Source organism: Rhipicephalus microplus, chromosome 8 (genome assembly GCF_043290135.1).
Source record: "Rhipicephalus microplus isolate Deutch F79 chromosome 8, USDA_Rmic, whole genome shotgun sequence".
In the NCBI taxonomy this organism is placed as follows: Eukaryota; Metazoa; Arthropoda; class Arachnida; order Ixodida; family Ixodidae; genus Rhipicephalus; species Rhipicephalus microplus.
Window position 1 is genome coordinate 41,546,663 of NC_134707.1, and position 21,212 is coordinate 41,567,874.

Consider the following 21,212-nt stretch of genomic DNA (forward strand, 5'->3'; position numbering starts at 1 on the left):
CTGAATTAGTGTGTGTGACGTCACTTCGGTAGAGCACAGTAGCTATTAGTTATTTTATTATTTTTTGTGCAGTTTTCGGCGAACATCTCGTCTACCATGCTGTGCAGCACGCCCCAAGGCTAAGGATATTTTTACACATTTCAAGCACTTGCCGCTTTCGTTTGTCCTCGCGAACATCATCGCCGGTGACCAAGTTTTCCGGGCTTCATCTCGCCACATCCGCGACGTGATTGAGTGGCTCAGGCAGTTTTCGCGCAGCCTCCTTGGGTGTCTTCAATGTTTATAATGAGCTAGTTATGAGTACTTTTATGGATGTAACATAAATGTGACCTACTGCCAATTGCAAGTAATTTCATCACCAAAATAAAACAAGAAACATGACATTGTTATCTCGGCCGAGAGTACCGAGAGTTTAGAGTGTCATACATGGTCATGAGAAAGCGGTAGTTGGTTTTGGATGCGATGACAATTTGTCTCTACAGAGTGTAAAAAGAAACAATGCTGGAGTACAAAAAGCGCCCACATCGTAAACTGAAGCCAGCATTTGCACATGCTTTACTTCAGACACATATGTCCTTCTTGGGTGGCTTCCTCTTGAAGATACTTTTCCTGTCTGTTATAGCTTTGTCATTGTAAGAGCCTCGTAAATTCTTAAAAAAAGAGGTAGTTGAGAAAACCAATTATTTGATCTCCAACAAAATTTGCCAAAACCTAAAGTTTTTTTTTTTGTGTGGATAGCAGTAACCCGAAAACACACATTCAGCAGTATGTGTCTGGAAAAATTCATTAAAGGAATATCGTAGGGCGCGGTATTAGGGGAGAAGCTCCTAAAGCCGCGAGTCTGTTCTTCCTCTGTGACCGGTTCGTAGACACCTTTCCAAACTGCCCTCTACTTCGTCCTTGCAAACATCTCACTACGCTCCGCCCCATCAGCGATCCACCACTTCACCAACGACAAAGCACCTTTGCAAACAAGAACAAGAACAAAGTGAAAATTGATTGGTATAATATATACGCACACTCTTACGTCTTTCTAATGATGTAATGGACTAACTTTCACGAGAGAATTAGGGTGTACTGATGATCTTCCCTTCTTGAGCTTCTCCCAATTATCATCGTTCATTCCGTGGATATAGCGTGATTGTCTAGTTGTTCTTCATCGCTAATGTATGGTAGCTGAGGGTTCATGTTTCGTGAAACCACTACGAAAATGGCGACAAAAACCACCATCCTAAATGGGTGCGGCTTCATGGTTCCACTTTGCATTTCCCTCTAGTGATTCTTCTAGGCGCGTGCGGATCTCCAAAGCCCAAGTCATAGCCAGCGCTAGCCAGTGCAGCAGGGAGCGGCACGGCAACTCGGTGGCGGCGCCGGAGGGCTCAGCGCTCTTTGCATGTTGTGCTAAAGCCTTGCGATCTCATTCTAATCACGCGTCTCCGTTTCATTTCTAAGGCACGAAAGACCGGCACTGTCAAATACAGCGTGCTCGAGCGACTCAACGACTCCGGAGTCGGTGGCTGTGGGAAGTAAACACTACCGCCGGTGACGAGACGCTACGTGGTTTCGAAAAACGCAATTTCGCCGGCAATGGAGAGAGCTGCAGGCAAGGTGAGTGCTCAACTCTCATGAAATTTCGCCAGAATCAGTTTTTAGAGTTTTAAAGTCTCTTGACCAGGACCAACTGTCCTCCCTGTGCGCTACTCGATTTGGAACGCGAACCGGTGTGAACCTTTCGTGTGATCCCTCGCGCGCCTCGCAACGATCTTCCCTAGACCGTCTTCGACACTGTTCATAGTTGAATCGCGAATGCCTGCTCGTTCTGATTCTTATGCGGAACATAAAGGACCCTTGTTTACACATTTACTACGAACATTCTCGAACATCAGTGCGCGCGCTTTTGTGTTTATCCTAGCGCCGGCGTACGCATTTGCGATCATGGCGGTGGTACTGGTGCGTTGTCAAAATTTGTATGTATGCTGCGCTTAATTTTTCTCCACCAAGCAAAGCCGTAAGCGCCGTGTATTTCCCCTCGATTGCCAGCTTCGTAGAGTAGAGCGCACAATAACAACGGCGGTGGTTCCCCGATAATGAGCTGATGCCAATGGAACCACTTTCCTGCAAAGCGACCGATACTTGCGTTAAGTTTACGTCTTCAATGTGAACGTTATATACAGCGACTAGCAATCCCTACATGGTTTCGTTGTAAACGTTTTTTTTTGTTTTTTTTTAGATTATTGAGCGTGTTTACGATTTCAATCTTGTTAGTGCCAGACATGCGCGAAAAAAAACGGCTGAAGAAGACCGTTGCTGTGCCGATAAAGTCGTTTGTAATATTCAAGAGTGACTAATTTGAGTCTTGCAATCGATGAGCTCATTAGCGTCGCTCAACAGTGATGGGATTAAGGGACGAAAGAAGAAGAAAAAAAGGAAGGTCAGAATAAGATTGTACACACTGCTACAACCTAAACCTAGCAATGTTTGCCATAAACATGTATATTGTAGCTAGCTTTCTATTAAGTGCAGTATCATGAACCTTAGTTAAGTTATGAGCGATGCAAACAGTACACACAGTGCTCAGTATGTTTTGTATGTTTTACTTCAGTAATTTCTCTGATAAAAAAGAAAGGGAGATATGTAATGGCGGCGTGTGCCGCCGGTGAATGAACGAATAGGCAACGAGTGCCCATCGGAACAAAAGCCCCTTTATTCCAACTTGCGCATGCTTATATACATAAACAACACTGGCGCCACCAGCGGCAGTCATTGTGAAACCGAAACCAAACAGGCCAATATACAACACATTCCCTTCTTTAAAAACAGCTATATGGATTAGTGATTTAGTAGTTTAGTGTGTTAGCACATATGTAAAAAAACATTATACAAAAATACAACCTGTACAATGAACGTAACTATTTAGTACTACAAAATCACACAGTTTACAAAAGAAATCCACCGCACTGGATACGTCCGTTTCATTCACTTTAGCACAACTTCTCTTGCTACACCTAGTAGTCATAACGCTCTGGTGGTAGTCTTTTTCTTGGTGGTTGCACCCTGCGTTGTTGTGTGACTGCTCCTGGAGACTTGGCTGACTGCGTCGCAGCAGGCGACCCGTGCGCCTGCGCAGCCGAAGGAGACGTAGGTGCCTGCGCATATTCAATTTTCATCACTCTAGTGAGCCGTTGCGGTGACTAAGTAGCCGAGGCGTCGTGCTTCTAACCACAGAGGCACCTTTTTGGTTCCTAGTTGCGTCGCCCACCTTTCGCTGCGGCGAAATTCGGCGATTTTGGTGGGCTTAACTGTTGGCACACATAAAAAAACGACACATTGACAAACTTAAATCCCCATGACAGCAAATAGGAAGTCACAAAAGTAGCTTAGGTAGATATAGATCTCTTGCTTAACGGCTCTGTTTCGCAAATCCATAAACTGTTACTCGGAAGTCTTACGACAGACTAGGCAGTCATGAAAAGCTGGCACCTGGGTGTCCTCATAAACAGTACCTTGACATCGTCAGACCACATCATTGAAGTTGCAGCAGACGCGTCCAGGACTCTTGGATTCCTCAAACAATGCAAGATGAGACAGCCTTTTTCCCGATGCTGTGTACCGCTACAGTTTGAACAACTTTGAAGCATTTCCATTTTAATACATTATAACGAATTTTCTTATGTTGTGATTGGCTTCATTGACCAATCAATTAAAACTAATCGGTTTGGATATGTGAGTGATGTTTCAAAAGAGTGACAGAAGCCAAAATAGGTGCATCTTGAAACCAGATGTGGCACACTTCGATCTATAGTGATTTTTTCCCATTCAGGGGATGGGAGACCTTGAGTAGCCAGCTATTACTGTATGACCTTACTAGGTAAATCTGTCAGTAGGAAGCTTTAAAAGTTATTTTTTTTTGATAAAACAAAAAACTTTTCATTTGAGAATACATTTATTTGCTTTGGTAGAGGCATAAACACAATTCTTAATTGGAGTGCTCGTGGTGTAAATAGGTCTCAGTGTGTACTAAAAAACAATTTCATGAAATCCAGGGTTTGTTGTAAAATTTAAAAACTTTTGTGGTCTGCAGCTGCTAACTTTGATATAGCTTCCATGGAGTAAGTGTCCGTTACTCAGATATTTATACATAGCATAATGTTACGAGCTCCGCCGCAGTGGTCTAATGGCTAAGGTATTCGGCAGCTGACCTACAGGTCGCGGGAACAAATCCCGGCTACGGTGGCTGCATTTTCGATGGAGGCGAAAATGCTGTAGGCCCGTGTGCTCAGATTTGGGTGCACGTTAAAGAACCCCAGGTGGTCGAAATTTCCGGAGCCCTCCACTATGGCGTCTCTTGCAATGATATAGTGGTTTTGGGACGTTAAACCCCACATATCATTCATTAAAGCATAATGCTTCGGAGGGAAAAAAACACAAGCGTGAAACATTGTGGCAAGATTTCTGAAGGTGTATAAGGCAGAAAGACTACCGAAATTTAATTGATCTTCCGACACCTTACATAAATACCTTTGCTTAATATGCGAGCTAAATTTGATGTTGAAATGAAAAACGAGGCTCCGAGAAAAAAGTTTGACTAACAGCACTCACATGGCAATCCACAAAACTTGGAAGGCTTGCATGTGACCCCAAAATTCTTCTCTAAAAATATTGTAATGTTTCAGCGATTCCCTGTTTTCATGCGAAAAGGCAGCGCGACTTTTTTCAAAAACCTTTCACACAGCGTCCCACTCGATGTTCCCACTCAAAGAAAATGTTAGTGAAATTTCATGCAAAACGAAGGCGTACACGAATTTTTTCTTTCCGCATATTATTAGATTGGAACCACCTACCCAGAAGAACAATCGAATGCTCTTCTGTTCTCACTTTCATTTCCGCACTTCAAGACGAGAAGTGATGGCACCGTTATCACCATTGTTGTATTCAACTTGTCGCAAAAGTGCCGCCCATATTTTGTTTTGCTTTTAATTATTTAATGTGTCTTCATATTTTTGGGTACATTTTTTTATGTTAATGAAATGTCTGGTCCACCTAAAAGACTTGTTTATTTTTCCCCCCTTTTCATTGCAAGTGTTGAACAATGCATTTTGTAAACAAGTCACTTGTTTTGATACACGGAACATTCTCGCGTATTTGTATGTAGTGCTGTAATTGTTTCACCAGCTGACTTTTTCTGGCGTTTTGCCGATCTGCTCGTTTATTGTTCAAGTGCATTTGTATTCACAGTGTAACCCATCCGCTCCTGCTTAAGGCCTAAAAATTCAGGCCAGCAGTACTCAATGAATAAACAAATATATAAATACATTTGAGATGGTTACCGAAATGATTGGAATGTTTGACATGAGATGATCCTCATTCAATTTAATAGAAGTAACTACAGTTTAGGACATTTTTATATTATTACAGTTGACTCGCAGTAAACAAAAATCTGTTAAACTGAAAAATGGAACAACTGCCCCTGATATGATTGCTTTAATCCCTGCATGCTGTACCCTAGTTGACCTCTTAGTCAATGGAACTCCTGTTAAACAAAACACATTTGCCTGGTCCCTTCAGGTTCCGTTTAATGGGAGTCCACTGTAACTCTGGAATCTATGGTTATTGCTTAATTGATGTGCCCATAACTTGTTATAAAACAAGCTTTGAAACGAGGAGTTTTGTAGCTTACGTATCTGAAACAAAAAGTGCAAATACGGTGTATCTATTCTAGTTGATAAGTTCAGTGCTTTTGATTATTATGATTCCAGTGAGGGATGTGCAAAAGTAAATGGAGTGTTTCAAGAGAATGCAGAGTGAATCGGGATTTGGTTGAACAATTTTAATCGAATTGTTCGAACAATATATATAACATATTTTGAAGAAAAATGCATATGTTTGTAATGAACAAGCTAACCTGCACATTATTGTTTTTTTTTTTTTTCAACTTAGGCATACCCATGTCATATTTTAAAATTAAAATCTAAGTGCTAGCGATACAGTTAAAGGAATTGAATTCCAGTAGGTTGCATGTGATAACTAATATTCGCCATGTTTCAAAGTTTGCGGTACTCAAAGCTTATAAGCCTGTATGAAAAGTCTTTAACACAAAGAAAAAACAGTAATGATCGTAAAGGTAATGTGTTCATTTAACCTCAATGCGGCACTTTGGAGCAGTGTGTGCATGTGCGTGTGTAGTCAAATAGATCCTCATTGAGAACAGTAACAACTGTAAATGTATTTGCTTATCAAAATCTTTCAAATTTCGAATAACTCAAATTAATGTCAAAGCAAACTTGAAAGCTCTAACATTTACTCGAATATTCGCTTATGCCTTGGTGAAATATCTAGCCGCTGCCCAGCCTGCATGTGACTTCATGCTTAGACACATCTATCAACTCTGCTGTGGTGTCATCCTTTGCAGATGCCCTCACAACCACGGTCCTGCAAGGAATGCTGCATGCAGTTCACGGGCCCCGTGCCTTACCTGGACCACATGCAAAGCGCCAAGCACAAGAAGAAAATGGCAACCCTGAATCAGACTGACACGCCAGCTGCGCCTTTAGACACCAGAGTGGCGGGCCCCGTCAAGAGTACCTCCATACTGAGACATCCCCTGCCGTTTTCCTGCAAGCTCTGCAACGTCTCAATGAACTGCGAAGCAGCATTGACGGCACACAATAAGGTGAGTTGTGCAGTGCGTGCCCACTGTTTGGTGGTAGTGCATTCACAAAAGGTTCATGTACCTGCTGCACGAAATTGAAAACTCTGGTACCAGTATGCAAAACTTTAGGGGTTGGCATTCCGAGATCTTAGAGGGGGTCTGGGAAGGTGTTCAGTTTGTGAATTTGAGGTTTCTAAACTGCCCATTTTTCGACACACATCAAAGTTTCATTTCTATTCCTACATTTCTAGCGTCTACGATATGCGTAAAAAACGGAAGCAGTGGCTCTCGTGTTCCAGCACTGGCATTGGCATTGGTGATCTTGGAAACCACGAGGCCACCCGTTCGGGTTCCTTTATACAATAACCAGGGGGCTGCAGGCATGGCTCATTAGCGTTTTACACACACAGTGGCTGTTTCATTGTTTCCTCAGGTGCACATTTGAAAGGATAATCATAGGAAGGACAGTGATCCTGAGCACGGGGGTACAAAAGTAGTGGGGTGCAGCATTTTCTTGATGACCTACTGTGGAAAGAATTATGCAAGGCCCCTTTGCCTTTCAATGCTTTTTCAAGTAGCAATGAAACGAATTCACAAAAGAGCTTGTTGCCTCATGATTTCACCAATGTGAGAAGTTTTAGAATTTGTCCAGTATGAGCGCAGTTACAAAGGTTTGTCGCACGCTGCAATCGCATTCTTCTTCTCTCGTTCTGACGAAAGTGCTGGAAGTCATGCTGGGAGGAATGCACAGGAAAAGAAAATACCTCGCACGCCCCTCGTCACCTTGAGCACTTTTCTCCTTTTTTGTTTTCTTAGAATACGTAGCTTATTCAGGGCGATTGCACTATCATGTGTGAACAAGTCACAGTCTCTTAAGGGGAGATGCTACTCGAAAAACGATTTTCTTTAATAAGAGTCTGAATTTAACACAAATTGGCATGCTAATAGAGTTTTTTCTCCTATTTTCAAATATGTCATTTATTTTCATGTAGATTGCTTGGTTTTCTTTCTGCAGGTCAGATACTGCAAAATTATGGCCATTGTTATGCAACAATTCTGACCTACAAGAATTTGAGATAAAGCATACAGATATAGCTGACTATGATCCTTTGGAACTGTAGAGTGCAAAAACTATATAAATTTTGTGTGTAAAAAGGTGAAATACAATAATAAAGTAGAAAAATTTACTATGGCTCTAGTTGCCAAGGGCTTTCAATGTTATATAATTTTTGAAAAACATAATCAAGCAGCACTGACAATCTGAATAGATACTTGCACTCTATGGGGCTTCATCATGCTATGTGCAAAATTTCATAGAGGTATGACAATTCTAAGTATACGAACTAGCGTGTATAAGAAGCACAGATCACACAAAAATGCAAAAGGAGAAAAACGCATTTGAAAGTTTGAAACCTTTTTTTTTTATTACAGAGTTGTTAGAAATGCATAATCGTTGGCCATAATGTTCAACAGAACTTTGAAAAGTACTGCAAGTTACTAGAACTGTCCTGCAGCATAGGTTGTGCTCTCACGGTCCTTGCGAGCACTCTCTTCTAGCCGTGCCCTTTTCACTCCACGACGACGGTGGGCCCTTGCTTCTGCTATCAGACGCTCGGACATTCTCTTGATGCACCTCGCATCGCGGGAATCACTGAAAGTAACTAGATCTCTAGATGGCAGTATGTTGAGCTCTTCCAGGATGTGCTCGAAAGTAGCATGACCCTTGTTGAACCACAGGATTGCCATAGTTACGGCAGTCTCGACAACCGTTCGGGAGACAAACTTAGTCTTGGGGCAAAGTAGCCAAATTTTGCTGTTCAGGGATTCCGATGCGTTCTGGGTTTTCCCTTTGATGCATCGAGCAAGGAGCTTCTCATCCGTTAGCCGCTTATAAATGGGCAAAACAGCCAATCCCTGTGCTTTTGTCAGGAGAGGTGTGTGGCGTGGTGCAGGTTCACGAAGTGCTTCAGCGCGTTGATATTTGCACCACGACTCTGTTCCTGCAGGGCAAAACTTGTGGCTGCCAGCATTGTCAGTAGAGCATGAGTGGAAGTACGAAGCCCATACTGCAGTGTACATATCCCGTACACTCCCCCTGTTGCTTGTTATGGCAATCTGATAGTATGTTTGGAGCTTTTGAATGGCTGGCTCTTTCATTTTCTGCCCTCGTGGTAATGGCACATGCAGCTTCCATAGCGCGGTGCCAAGTCTCTTGGCCACATGATTAGTGCAGTCTTCTTTTTCTATATTGACAGCACCATAGACTTTTGATTCTGCAACTGCACTATATTGTCACGAGGTTGTGATACACGCAGCACTTGAGAGGAAGCACGCAGGAGTCAGGGCGGTGTCAGGCGAACTGTTTATTGGGCAAACTTGTGCCCAGCAAAACAGGGCCAAACACAACTGACAGCAACAGCGGCATGAACAGTCGTCGGCCGACGGAAAAAAAAAAGACCCCCAGTGGCGCACTGCGCCGGCTTTTTATACACGCGTCGTAACGCGTTCCAGAGTGGCATACAAGATAAACGCGGCCTGCGTTGCGCTTAACAGAAAGTGATAGCGTCTTCCTTTGTAAACCAAAAGAACCGCACGTGTCAGTCTTTTATACACGCGTCATAACGCGTTCCAGAGTGGCATACAAGATAAACACGGCCTGCGTTGCGCTTAACAGAAAGTGATAGCGGCTTTCTTCGTAAACCAAAAGAACCGCACGTGTCACTACCCCCCTCTGAAAAAGCATCGTCCCGATGCTAAATACAGAACATAAGAGAGAGTACATGCAATAAATTACATTAACAATGCGTCACAGCTAATCAGCGCGCGTAATAAGGTTTAGGTCGCACCACCTGTACGACTTCGGGTCGTGCACGGCGTCGTTGGGATGACGTTAAGCCATCGGGCACGACCTCATAGTCCAGTTCACCACGACGTCGGACTACCTTGTAGGGTCCAAAGTAGCGTCGCAGCAGCTTCTCAGACAATCCCCGTCGTCGTATCGACGTCCAGACCCAGACAAGGTCGCCGGGTTGGTATTCGGTGTGGTGTCGTCGAAGGTTGTAGTGGCGCCTGTCGACCGTCTGTTGGCTCTTGATACGCAGGCGGGCTAGCTGTCGAGCTTCTTCAGCGCGATCCAGGTAGCTGGCGACGTCGAGGTCTTCTTCGTCGGTGCCGACCGGTAGCATGGCGTCAAGCGTCGTTGTTGGGCTCCGTCCGTAGACAAGCTTGTATGGAGCAAACTGCGTCGTTTCCTGCACGGCCGTTTTGTACGCGAAGGTTACATACGGGAGTATGGCGTCCCACGTCTTGTGCTCGACGTCCACGTACATGGCCAGCATGTCGGCGATGGTCTTATTTAGACGCTCGGTGAGGCCATTCGTCTGTGGGTGGTACGCGGTGGTTTGGCGGTGGCTTGTCTGACTGTACCTCAAGATCGCTTGCGTTAGGTCAGCCGTAAAGGCCGTACCTCTGTCGGTGATGAGGACCTCGGGGGGCTCCGTGGCGGAGGACGATGTTCTCAATGAAGAACTTGGCGACCTCGGCGGCAGTGCCCTTGGGCAAGGTCCTTGTTTCGGCATAGCGGGTGAGGTAGTCAGTCGCTACGACAATCCATTTGTTGCCAGAAGTTGACGTCGGGAACGGCCCCAGTAAGTCCATGCCGATTTGTTGGAATGGCCGTTGAGGTGGTTCGACGGGTTGCAGAAGTCCGGCTGGCCTAGTTGTCGGCGTCTTGCGTCGCTGACAGTCTCTGCATGTTTTTACGTAGTGGGCGACGTCGGCAGTGAGGCGAGGCCAATAGTACTTCTCTTGTATTCGTGACAGTGTGCGGGAAACACCAAGATGTCCGGCTGTCGGGTCGTCGTGTAATGCTTCCAGAACCTCTGGACGTAACGCTGAAGGTACCACGAGGAGGTGGTCGGCGCGGAGCGGCGAGAAGTTCTTCTTCAGGAGGACGTTGTTTCGCAGGAAAAACGAAGCCAGCCCTCGGCGGAATACTTTCGGCACGTCGGCGGTCTTGCCTTGCAGGTAGTCCATGAGGATCTTGAGCTCTGGGTCAGCTCGTTGGCGTTCCGCGAAGTCGTCGGTACTTATGGGTCCCAGGAAAGAGTCGTCGTCCTGGTCATCCTGGGGCGGCGGATCAACAGGGGCGCGAGACAAGCAGTCGGCGTCGGAGTGCTTTCGTCCGCTCGTGTAGACGACGGTGATGTCAAATTCTTGTAGTCTGAGACTCCACCGTGCGAGGCGCCCTGATGGATCCTTCAAGTTAGCTAGCCAACACAAGGCGTGGTGGTCACTCACGACTTTGAAAGGCCTGCCGTACAGGTAGGGGCGGAACTTTGATGTAGCCCAGATGATGGCAAGGCATTCCTTTTCTGTCGTGGAATAATTGGCTTCTGCCTTCGAAAGTCACCGGCTAGCGTAACTGATGACCCTTTCAAGTCCGTCGGTCCTCTGCACGATCACGGCGCCGAGCCCTGTGCTGCTTGCGTCCGTGTGAATTTCGGTGTCAGCTTCTTTGTCGAAGTGCGCCAGTATTGGCGGCGTTTGCAGGCGTCGCTTTAATTCTTGAAATGCCTCGACTTGCGGCGTTTCCCATTTGAAGTCGACGTCGGCCTTCGTGAGGTAAGTCAGTGGCTCGGCGATCCGCGAAAAGTTCTTCACGAAGCGCCTGTAATAAGCGCAGAGGCCAAAAAATCGGCGTACTGCTTTCTTGTCGGTGGGTGCAGGAAAGTCGGCGATCGCAGCTGTTTTCTGTGGATCAGGGAGCACTCCCGACTTGCTGATAACGTGGCCAAGGAACAATAGTTCCTCGTAGGCGAAGCGGCACTTTTCTGGCTTCAGGGTAAGTCCCGAGGCTTTGATTACCCGAAGAACAGCTTCAAGGCGCCGGAGGTGCTCGTCGAAGTTGGAACAAAATACGACTACGTCGTCCAAGTAGACGAGGCAAGTCTGCCACTTCAAGCCTGCGAGTACTGTGTCCATAACCCGTTGGAACGTCGCAGGCGCCCAGCAAAGACCAAAGGGCATGACCTTAAACTCGAATAGGTCGTCTGGTGTTATGAAGGCAGTCTTCTCTCGGTCTCTCTCGTCTACTTCGATTTGCCAGTAGCCGGTTTTGAGATCCATCGACGAAAAATACTTGGTGTTGTAGAGTCTGTCCAGAGCATCGTCTATCCGTGGGAGGGGATACACGTCTTTCTTCGTGATCTTGTTCAGGCGACGATAATCGATGCAAAAACGTAGGGTTCCGTCCTTCTTTTTCACCAAAACCACGGGTGATGCCCACGGACTCGTAGACGGCTGAATGATGTCGTCACGCAGCATTTCTTCGACTTGTTGCTTGATGGCCTCGCGTTCCCGTGCAGAAACTCGGTAGGGGCTCTGACGGAGCGGACGGGCATATTCGTCGGTTATGACGCGATGTTTCGCGAGAGGGGTCTGACGAAGCCTCGACGACGACGAGAAGCAGTCCTTGTATTGGTGGAGTAAGGCTTTGAGCTCCTTTTGTTGCTGCCTGGAAAGGCTTAAAGGCTTTGATTGACGTCGAAGGCGGGCGCGGACACTGCTGTCGACGTTGCGGCTCCCTGAGAATCGGTGAGGGCGAAGGCATTGCTCGCTTCCACAAATTCGCTTAGATGTGCTACCGTCGTGCCCCTATTCAAGTGCCTATATTCGTTGCTGAAGTTCGTCACCATTACCTTGGCTTCGCCGTTATGAAGCTTGGCTATGCCTCTTGCGACGCACATCTGACGGTTTAGGAGCAGGTGCTGGTCGCCTTCGATGACACCTTGTAAGTTGGTAGACGCTTTGGTGCCGACGGAAATGATGACGCTCGACAGTGGCGGGATGGTTACCTGCTCTTCTGTCACATTCAAGGCATTGTGAGCGACGTTGCAGTCTGACGCCGTTGCATTATCCGTGGACAGCGTGATTGACCTGGATCTTAGGTCGATGACTGCGCCTTGCTGGTCCAGGAAATCCATGCCTAAAATGACGTCTCGCGAGCATTGCTGCAGGACCACAAAATTCACAGAATACGTCTGGCTGTGAATCGCGACTCTTGCCGTGCAGGTTCCAGTTGGTGTTATAAGGTGGCCCCCTGCTGTTCGGATATCCGGTCCTTCCCATGCAGTCTTTACCTTCTTGAGCTTAGCGGCGAAGAGACCACTGATGATAGAGTAGTCGGCGCCGGTATCGACTAGGGCGGTGACGCTGTGGCCGTCGATGATCACGTCGAGGTCGGTGGTTCGTCGTCTGGCGTTCCGGTTAGGTCGGGGCGTCGAATCACGGCTGCGTCGGCTTGGTCCGGTGCTGCTATGTCGCGTCGGCGGCGAGGCTTTGTCGTAAAGACTCTGCTCAGGCGGCGTACTGCGACTACGTCGGGAAAGTTCGTGCGTCGTGGTCGTCGTCATCGGCAGCGGCGGCGGCGGAGGAGGATCTTCAGCATTGCGTCGTGCAGCAACCGCACCTCCATCGGTTGCTGCCTTTAGTTTCCCGGGTAGGGGCTTGGGGATCGGCCCCGGTTAGGGCCGGTGTACTGGCGGCGATCCGGGGAGACGTAGCGGCCAGGCGAAGGTGAACGGGATGGTCGTCGTTGTTGCCACTGCGATCCGGCGATGTAGTCGGCGATGTCGCGAGGTCGCTCACCTGGGCGCGAACGCGGCGTGTTCACGTCGAAGCCACGCAGTCCCATCTCACGGTACTGGCAGTAGCGGTAGGTGTGCCCGGCTTCGCCGCAGTGGTAGCATAGTGGGCGGTGGTTTGGGGTGCGCCAAACGTCAGTTTTCCTCGGCGAGCGCTGGATTACTGGCGAGCGAGAAGGCGTCGGGGGTGGCGGCGGTTGCTGGCGACGAAACTGCGGAGACGTTGGGTCCTGGTGTTGGCGAGGAGCGGCGACAGGTCGTCGTGCAGTAGCGGCGTAGGTCATCGCCTCCGGTTGGGGCTGTGGCCGTTCAGGAACGCTCAGTGAGCGCTGTAGTTCCTCGCGGACTACGTCTTCAAGAGAGGCGACTTGGGGCTGAGACGATGGCAACATGCGGCGCAGTTCTTCATGAACAATAGCGCGTATGGTCTCGCGCAGGTCGTCGGGGCAGAGTCCTCGGACTTCTGCGACGTCTGGCGACATGCGCCGATCGTATTGGCTGGTCCGCATTTCAAGAGTCTTCTCGATGGTGGTAGCCTCGGAGAGGAACTCTTGTACCGTCTTTGGCGGGGTTCTGATCAGTCCAGCGAAGAGCTCCTGCTTCACTCCTCGCATAAGCAGGCGAACCTTCTTGTCCTCAGACATGTCGGCGTCGGCGTGGCGGAAAAGTCGCGTCATCTCCTCCGTGAAGATCGTTACGTTTTCGTTGGGGAGCTGCACCCGAGTTTCAAGCAGTGATGCGGCTCTTTCCTTCCGCACGACGCTTGCAAAGGTGCGCAGGAAAGCAACGCGGAAGTCGTCCCAGGTTCGAAGCGTTGACTCACGATTCTCGAACCAAGTCCTTGCGGCGTCTTCCAGGTAAAAATACACATGACGCAGCTTGTCGTCCGGGTCCCACTTATTGAGGGCTGCGACGCGGTCGTAAATGTCAAGCCAGCTTTCCGGGTCTTCGTAGGTCGATCCGCGGAAGATAGGCGGCTCTTTGGGCTGGTTGACGACCACGGTTGCCGAAGACCTTGCTTCCGTCATCGTGGATGCCGGCTTCGTAGCAGCCTTTGTTTTCTTGTCCTTGTCGGGGAGCGGCAGGTATTCGGGCGGTAGTCCTTGTTGTCTTCGGCTCACTCGAACGACCGGGTCGGCGTCGTCCTTTTGCGGCTTGGGCTTGGCTCACGGCTGGACGGGGGCGTACGGTACATGGACCGAGAAGCACCTCCACCAGATTTCACGAGGTTGTGATACACGCAGCACTTGAGAGGAAGCACGCAGGAGTCAGGGCGGTGTCAGGCGAACTGTTTATTGGGCGAACTTGTGCCCAGCAAAACAGGGCCAAACACAACTCACAGCAACAGCGGCGTGAACAGTCGTCGGCCGACGGAAAAAAAAAAAAGACCCCCAGTGGCGCACTGCGCCGGCTTTTTATACACGCGTCGTCACGCATTCCAGAGTGGCATACAAGATAAACGCGGCCTGCGTTGCGCTTAACAGAAAGTGATAGCGTCTTCCTTCGTAAACCAAAAGAACCGCACGTGTCAGTCTTTTATACACGCGTTCCAAAGTGGCATACAAGATAAACGCGGCCTGCGTTGCGCTTAACAGAAAGTGATAGCGGCTTTCTTCGTAAACCAAAAGAACCGCACGTGTCAATATGCTTTGCTGTCACCGTCACTCAAGAATGTCATGAAATGCAGTGGGGTGTCATAAGTCAATGTTCTCTGCCAAATGCGCATTGCAGCCTCCGTTTCCGTGGCATGGGAGGAACAGTCTGCATTTTTTTCACAGACTGGGCCATGGAATGTCTGCCACACTTTCTCGTCTGGGCCCATATCCTTGTGCCTACTGCATGTCAGGCAGTAATATGATATGACCTCGAAGTCTAAGCGTAGGCCAGTATTTAAGGAGATAACTGCACCAATCCTGTTGTGGCTTTTGTGGCCCCTCTTCTGGCAAGTGCCGTCGAACATAACAGCGACATCAGTTTCGCCTGCTACTTTTTTCGTCAACTCTCTGGATCGGCGCAAGTTTTCACTCACAGCTGCCATGGCAGCGGTGTGCACCTTCTTTGCTATCGAAAAAAATCCTCGGTGGTGCATTGGCTTTTGGAGTCCAATAATGGAGCAAAATCTCGACGATTGCTCATGCCCAATGCCGACAGCGCGTGCAGCCACTACCGCCTTCACATTTACAGCGAAACTATCTCGGAGCTCCCACTGTCGTACCGTTGGCTCACTCGGCTGCTGCTGTCTGCCGTAACACGCAGTGACGTATAAGAGCACGAAAGAACAGTCGCTGAGCATTCGCTGTTTTCGCAATGAAGTTCGAGGAGCGACGAAAGTCCCTTGCGCTTTTCTGCCGGCTCCCGAACGGCAAGTTTTTGAATACCGCAAGCAGTGCATGCCGCACCTGCCACAAGTGCCGTCAGCAAGAGGGTGTCGCACAAAACTGTCGTTGCACAAACCTCATCGCGCTGTCTTTCGTCTTTTTCGAAGAAGCCGAGCTTTTTTTCCGAAGCACTGACGAAAGAAAGCGCAGCGTCAATCCCTTTATCGCAGCCACTGTCGCTCGCGCACTCGTCGATGCCGCCGTCAGGCCTAGCACACGTAGGCGCGTTCTCGTTCGTCGCCTACGTGTTCGTCGCCTACGAATGCTCAGCGACGAAAGAACAGTCGCTGAGCATTCGCTGTTTTCGCAATGAAGTTCGAGGAGCGACGAAAGTCCCTTGCGCTTTTCTGCCGGCTCCCGAACGGCAAGTTTTTGAATACCGCAAGCAGGGCATGCCGCACCTGCCACAAGTGCCGTCAGCAAGAGGGTGTCGCACAAAACTGTCGTTGCACAAACCTCATCGCGCTGTCTTTCGTCTTTTTCGAAGAAGCCGAGCTTCTTTTCCGAAGCACTGACGAAAGAAAGCGCAGCGTCAATCCCTTCATCGCAGCCACTGTCGCTCGCGCACTCGTCGATGCCGCCGTCAGGCCTAGCACACGTAGGCGCGTTCTCGTTCGTCGCCGTCGTTCGGGGCGCTTTACGCCGCCTTCCCTTGAACTTGTGCTTCGTTCGAAACTTCTGCGGTCTCACGTTGCACTTTTTCGGGCTTGTCATCGCGGAAATATGCGTAGACGCGCAGAAAAGCAGACGGACCAAATGCCGATGGCCGCCACCAACACAGCTGACAATGACTCGGTAGCCAATGGCGATGCGGCTTAGGGTGCCGCGCGTTTCAAACCGCTCAAACCATGTGATAAAAAGGCCTCGTTTTTTATTTTTTTTGCCCACGTACGAAACTGGCGGTCGTCGGAGCTGTAAGAAGAAGGCCGGACGCAACTTTCCCAACCGATCGCGATGGCGGGCGGCACTGCGACGGGGAGCAGCGCGCAGTCAAAGATGGCCAATATCGGAGCAAATTCACGAAATTTTGAGCCACCGCGATGCCGTCATACACATTTTTTTGCATTTTGCGGTTCGAATTTAGTTTTGAAATTTTCACAGATGAAAGAAGAAGGTTTAAAGATTACAATGCAATAAAAATCAGAAATACGAGAAATTTCGCTAAAAACAAGATTTTTCGACTCGCATCTCCCCTAAACGATCACTGTAATGACCGAGCACGTTATGTTCAAATCAACGTTTTTAGATACTGTTAGTTGGGCAAGTGCGCGCAGTCGTAGCGGCGAGGAGCAGCCCCCTCCCGTATCCCGCGCAGCGGCTGTGCTGCTGTTGCTTTGGAATTGGCGAAGGAGCGTCGTCTGCTATCTCTGCATGCGAAGCAGCGGAAATTTCGATTCCGAATATGCAGATTTTAGCTAGATGAGAGCCGAATCAATACTACTTAGTGATCATTGAGGGCTGCGCCGGTACCTAAGAAATGTATGATAATATCTTTGCTGTAATGAAAAAAAAAAGATAGTTGTGTGGCCAGCGTGTGGCACACAGGACCTGTGCTGTTCTCCCCCCCTTCCTCCCTCCCAAAATCTTTCCGGTATTGTTTACAGAGCAAAAAGTGACACTCGACTACACTTGTCTTTCCGGCACCCTCTTCAGATCATGGTGGTGCTCCTACCCCCCCGAAAAAAGTTCTGCTTATGCCTGCAATAAATGATGTTCATCTGCGCCTTCACGTTGTGAATAATTCTAAGTGAACGAGCCAGTTGTAATTGCATATCGTATAAATTGGGTGTAAGAATGTATTTAGAAACGGTTGTGCTTTTTTTTTTCAACAGCTAAAGAAAATTAGTCATGCCACATGGGCAGTCTTGCGGGAATTAGCGCCGCAATGCTGCTGTGCTTTATACCGGTGAGCTTGCAAGCCTCACAGCTGGCACATCTGACTTAAAGGGTATAATTTTTATGTGACGATGCATTTCATGCACAAAGTTCTTGGATTGTGGCTGAAATTATTTGAGGAGTTAGAAAAAAGGGCTTTCAAAGTGATGGAAGAATAGTTTATGAAAAAATAGAATGCAGTGCAATTGATGCTGTACAGCCAGTATTTCAATAACATTTATTTTAAAAAGCCCTTTCGCGATTTGTATTTCACACGTCACACGAGGATCAAGCATGCATGAGGGAATTAGCAGTAAGATTGTAAACATGGCGACCAATAGCGCGGCTGGCTGCCGAAGTAGCTATGCCTTTGAGAAAAACATTTGTGATCGGCGGCACTTTTTCAAACTCCATTCAATCCTGCAGTTTGAGAACTGCCTGCACAGCTGATATTTCACGAGAAGCCTTCCAGGTAACAGTCAAGACCTACATCTCAAATCCAAGAACCTAATTCCTCGCTGCGAGCACATAGTAGGCGGAAACGTCAGAATTTAACGTGGTAGGTTGGCACTAAAGCCCGGAGCTGTTTCTTGAATTTCTCTGAATATTTCTGCATACTTGTCTAAATCAATGGCATTAAATCGCAAAACAGAACCCCCTAAACTAGAAGAAACCATGAATTTCCAGGGCCGTGTGTCGGCAATTGGCAGCGATGTATCTGAGTTTAACATGGAGTACAGCGATGATGACGAAGCTACTGGCGTCCCCTCCTATCCAAAGTTATGTCCAGAGGTAGCAACTTGGTTGCCTGCAGTACAACACCGAAGAAAGTTCCAATCCAGGAATGTCGAGCTTATCCAGGAAGAAGTTCTTTTTTTTTGCAGTTGTTCAAAAGGAAGATACGGTCGAAATCGGCAAGGTAGTGGTTTTAACAAAAGACTTCACCTTTGTCCTCAGTTGTAGAGGCAAGCTTGTTCCCTCGTGCGCATACAGCGAACATGGTTTGGGCTGTCATAGCAGCTTATTCCCTTCGATTTCGACCGCAACATCAGCCCTGAAGATCCGGGACCTGTGGAGGAGCACTTTCGGGCTGTCCTGGAAAGACTTATGCCCACCATGCAAGAACACAAGAATTGGCGATCACAGTAAAAGAAAACAGTGCAGAAATCTACAAAACCAACAAAGCTTTACCAAAAATTATGCTCGATTACTAAAAGCTAAGACGGTTATTAGGGCCACAGTTGTGGAAAAAAAGTGATGAATGACATTCGGAAAATGAAAACATAGCTTTTGAAAGGCTCTATCAGTTAAGCGGACGACTAACTGATGACCGGCCTTCAACAACCGATGCTGCTGAGCGAAACGTCTTTGAACCCAAATTAGCTAGGCATTCCCTTGATAATCTATTTGTTTAAGGCCTGACAATGTCGGCAGAGGCAGTATGTTCACCTTTAACATTATTTTATAAGCAGCAGCAAGGCTCAGTATTTTAAAAAGTAGGCAGGTAATCGGCCACTCGATTTGGTAGCGCGACTCTCTGGCTGGCTTCGCTTTGAAGTTTTCAGCGCAGCACGAAGAGCGAATTTGAAAAAAAAAAATTCTTCCTGGATAAGCTCGGCATTCCAGGATGGGAACATTGTTCGGTCTTGTTATGCAGGGAACCAAGACGCAACTCGGACGCAACTCGGGATTGGAGGTCAGGACGCCAGTAAATTCGGCAACACCGCTGTTTTCCACGGCCCTCGAAATTCGTGGTTTCTCCAAGTTTTAGTGGTTTACTTTTGCTCTTTGATGCTGCTGGTTTAGAAAAGTGTGCTGGAATATTCGGAAAAATTCGAGGAAACGAACCGGGTCTAGGTGCCCATTTTCACTTTTCTCCTTGCGATGTGCTCGTAGCAATTATTAGGTCCTTTGGTTTGAAATGTAAGTCGGAAATGTATGTCTTGACTGTCACCTGGAAGGCTTTTCGTAGAGTAGCAGCTCTTCAGGCCCTGAGAACTGCACGGTAATTTTGGGGGTTTGAAGAAATGCCACCAATCAGAAGTGTTTTCATCAGAGGCATAGCCACTTCGACAGCTTGGCGCGCCGCAAATCGGCATGTTTACTATGTTAAACCGCTAATTCACTCAAGCATGCTTGATTTTCAAGTTACATATTAAACACTATTTCCGATGACCGAAATCTAACCTTCCCTTCAAGCTCCTGCCGCTGTGGTCTGAGCAAGCGAACAAGAAAAAAAAGACATTCTACGCTGCTGCGGGAAGCTCGGTGGAGGCGTCGGCTCAATCTCAACGCCACGCCAGCCCCGCTCCACGGAGCGGGTACAAGTTGGTGCCACCTCCGGAGCGAGCTTCTCCAACTGATAGCATCTAAAAACGGTTCAAATCAACCAATCACTGGTTGTTGGCTGTGACGAGTGGTAGACCCAGGCCAGTGGTAGATCCACTTTTGCAAGCGATTGGGAAGGGGCAGCGCGGTTTGATGGGCAGATCAGCAAAATGTCCGCACGTTGCGGCTCAGCATGAGGAACAGCTGGGCGAGGGGCGGTGGAGAAGACATTCCATCACGTATGCACTAGTAAGTGCAGGAAACGGCCTAGTACAGGATGGGAGTCGGGCAGCTGGTACACCAGTGTCCACTGGAGTGCCATCTGTCAGGAGGCTGTCCAGCGGTAATCCAGGTAGATTTCACCAACGTGGATGGCCTCTCAGACGCTGTCTGCTTACGTGGCCGCTAATATTAATATTCTTGCGAGCTCTGGCTGCTTCTTTTTTCTTATTCGCCACCACCATACGCTCTCTTTTTGTCTGCATCGTGCAGCCGTCATTACCTTTTCATTTTCACCACACATGTAGTTGCCACTCTGTTTTCGTTTCTTTTCATTGTGATAGTACATGCTAGATGCACTGGCTCAATGCAGCAAAAACAGTGCACACGTGACTGAGGTGGACAAGATGGAACACATTATAGGACAAGTTATGGAATATGCACTTAGCTTGCCTGTAAGCATGAGGTAACAATGGTTGAAATTGTTAGTGAGAAACAGTTGCTGACCGTTTACTTTCATGCTTAAATTTGAACATGCTCGTTTATTCGCACACTTTCACATCGCTGCGACTTGTTTCATTGATTGTAAACTTGCTACCGAAAATTCAGACTCCGGCTCACTGATTTGGTGCTTTGGTGTATGTCATGACATGCGGTCAGCAATATTAACAGTATGTTTGCTATGTTTCCAGCACTGAAATGTTGGAACTAGCTATGAATGGATGCCACTTGCTCTGTCTACGGCTTTGAGACTAATGAAGAAAGGCAGCCAATGTGGCAACTATAAGACACTGACCATGATGAAAAAAAGCAGCATTTGCCACTTGGGAGATAGCTGACCTCTGTCTGAAGTAGCTCAGCAGATTTTGATTTCCAGCCAAACCGTCTTAGACTACCTAAAGGTGAAGGAGAATATTCTGGAGGCAGCAGGGAAAAAAAAAAAAAAAACGTCTGTAGAAACACAGAAAGATTTCTTTCGCAGCAACCTCCTGAAGCTTAAAGTTATGCTGAAGATGTGGTTGAGTGCCTCCGCAGCTGGGAAAATGTTAGTGTCTTGCGAACGCCTTGTCTGATAATCTGCTAAAACAGAAAGCAGAGACATTCACCTTTTGCGTGGGT

General features: G+C 47.8%; 1 protein-coding gene across 1 annotated transcript in view; it reads left to right on the plus strand.

Moving 5' to 3' along the window:
• Nucleotides 1-1,310: 1,310 nt before the first annotated feature.
• The window catches only part of LOC119164412 (uncharacterized), a 30,776-nt gene continuing 10,874 nt past the window's right edge, over nucleotides 1,311-21,212 (plus strand). The window contains exons 1-2 of the mRNA XM_037416601.2: nucleotides 1,311-1,608; nucleotides 6,410-6,670. Coding sequence (XP_037272498.2) covers nucleotides 1,588-1,608; nucleotides 6,410-6,670 — 282 coding nt within the window. The 5' untranslated portion in view covers nucleotides 1,311-1,587. The remainder of the gene's footprint in view (nucleotides 1,609-6,409; nucleotides 6,671-21,212) is intronic.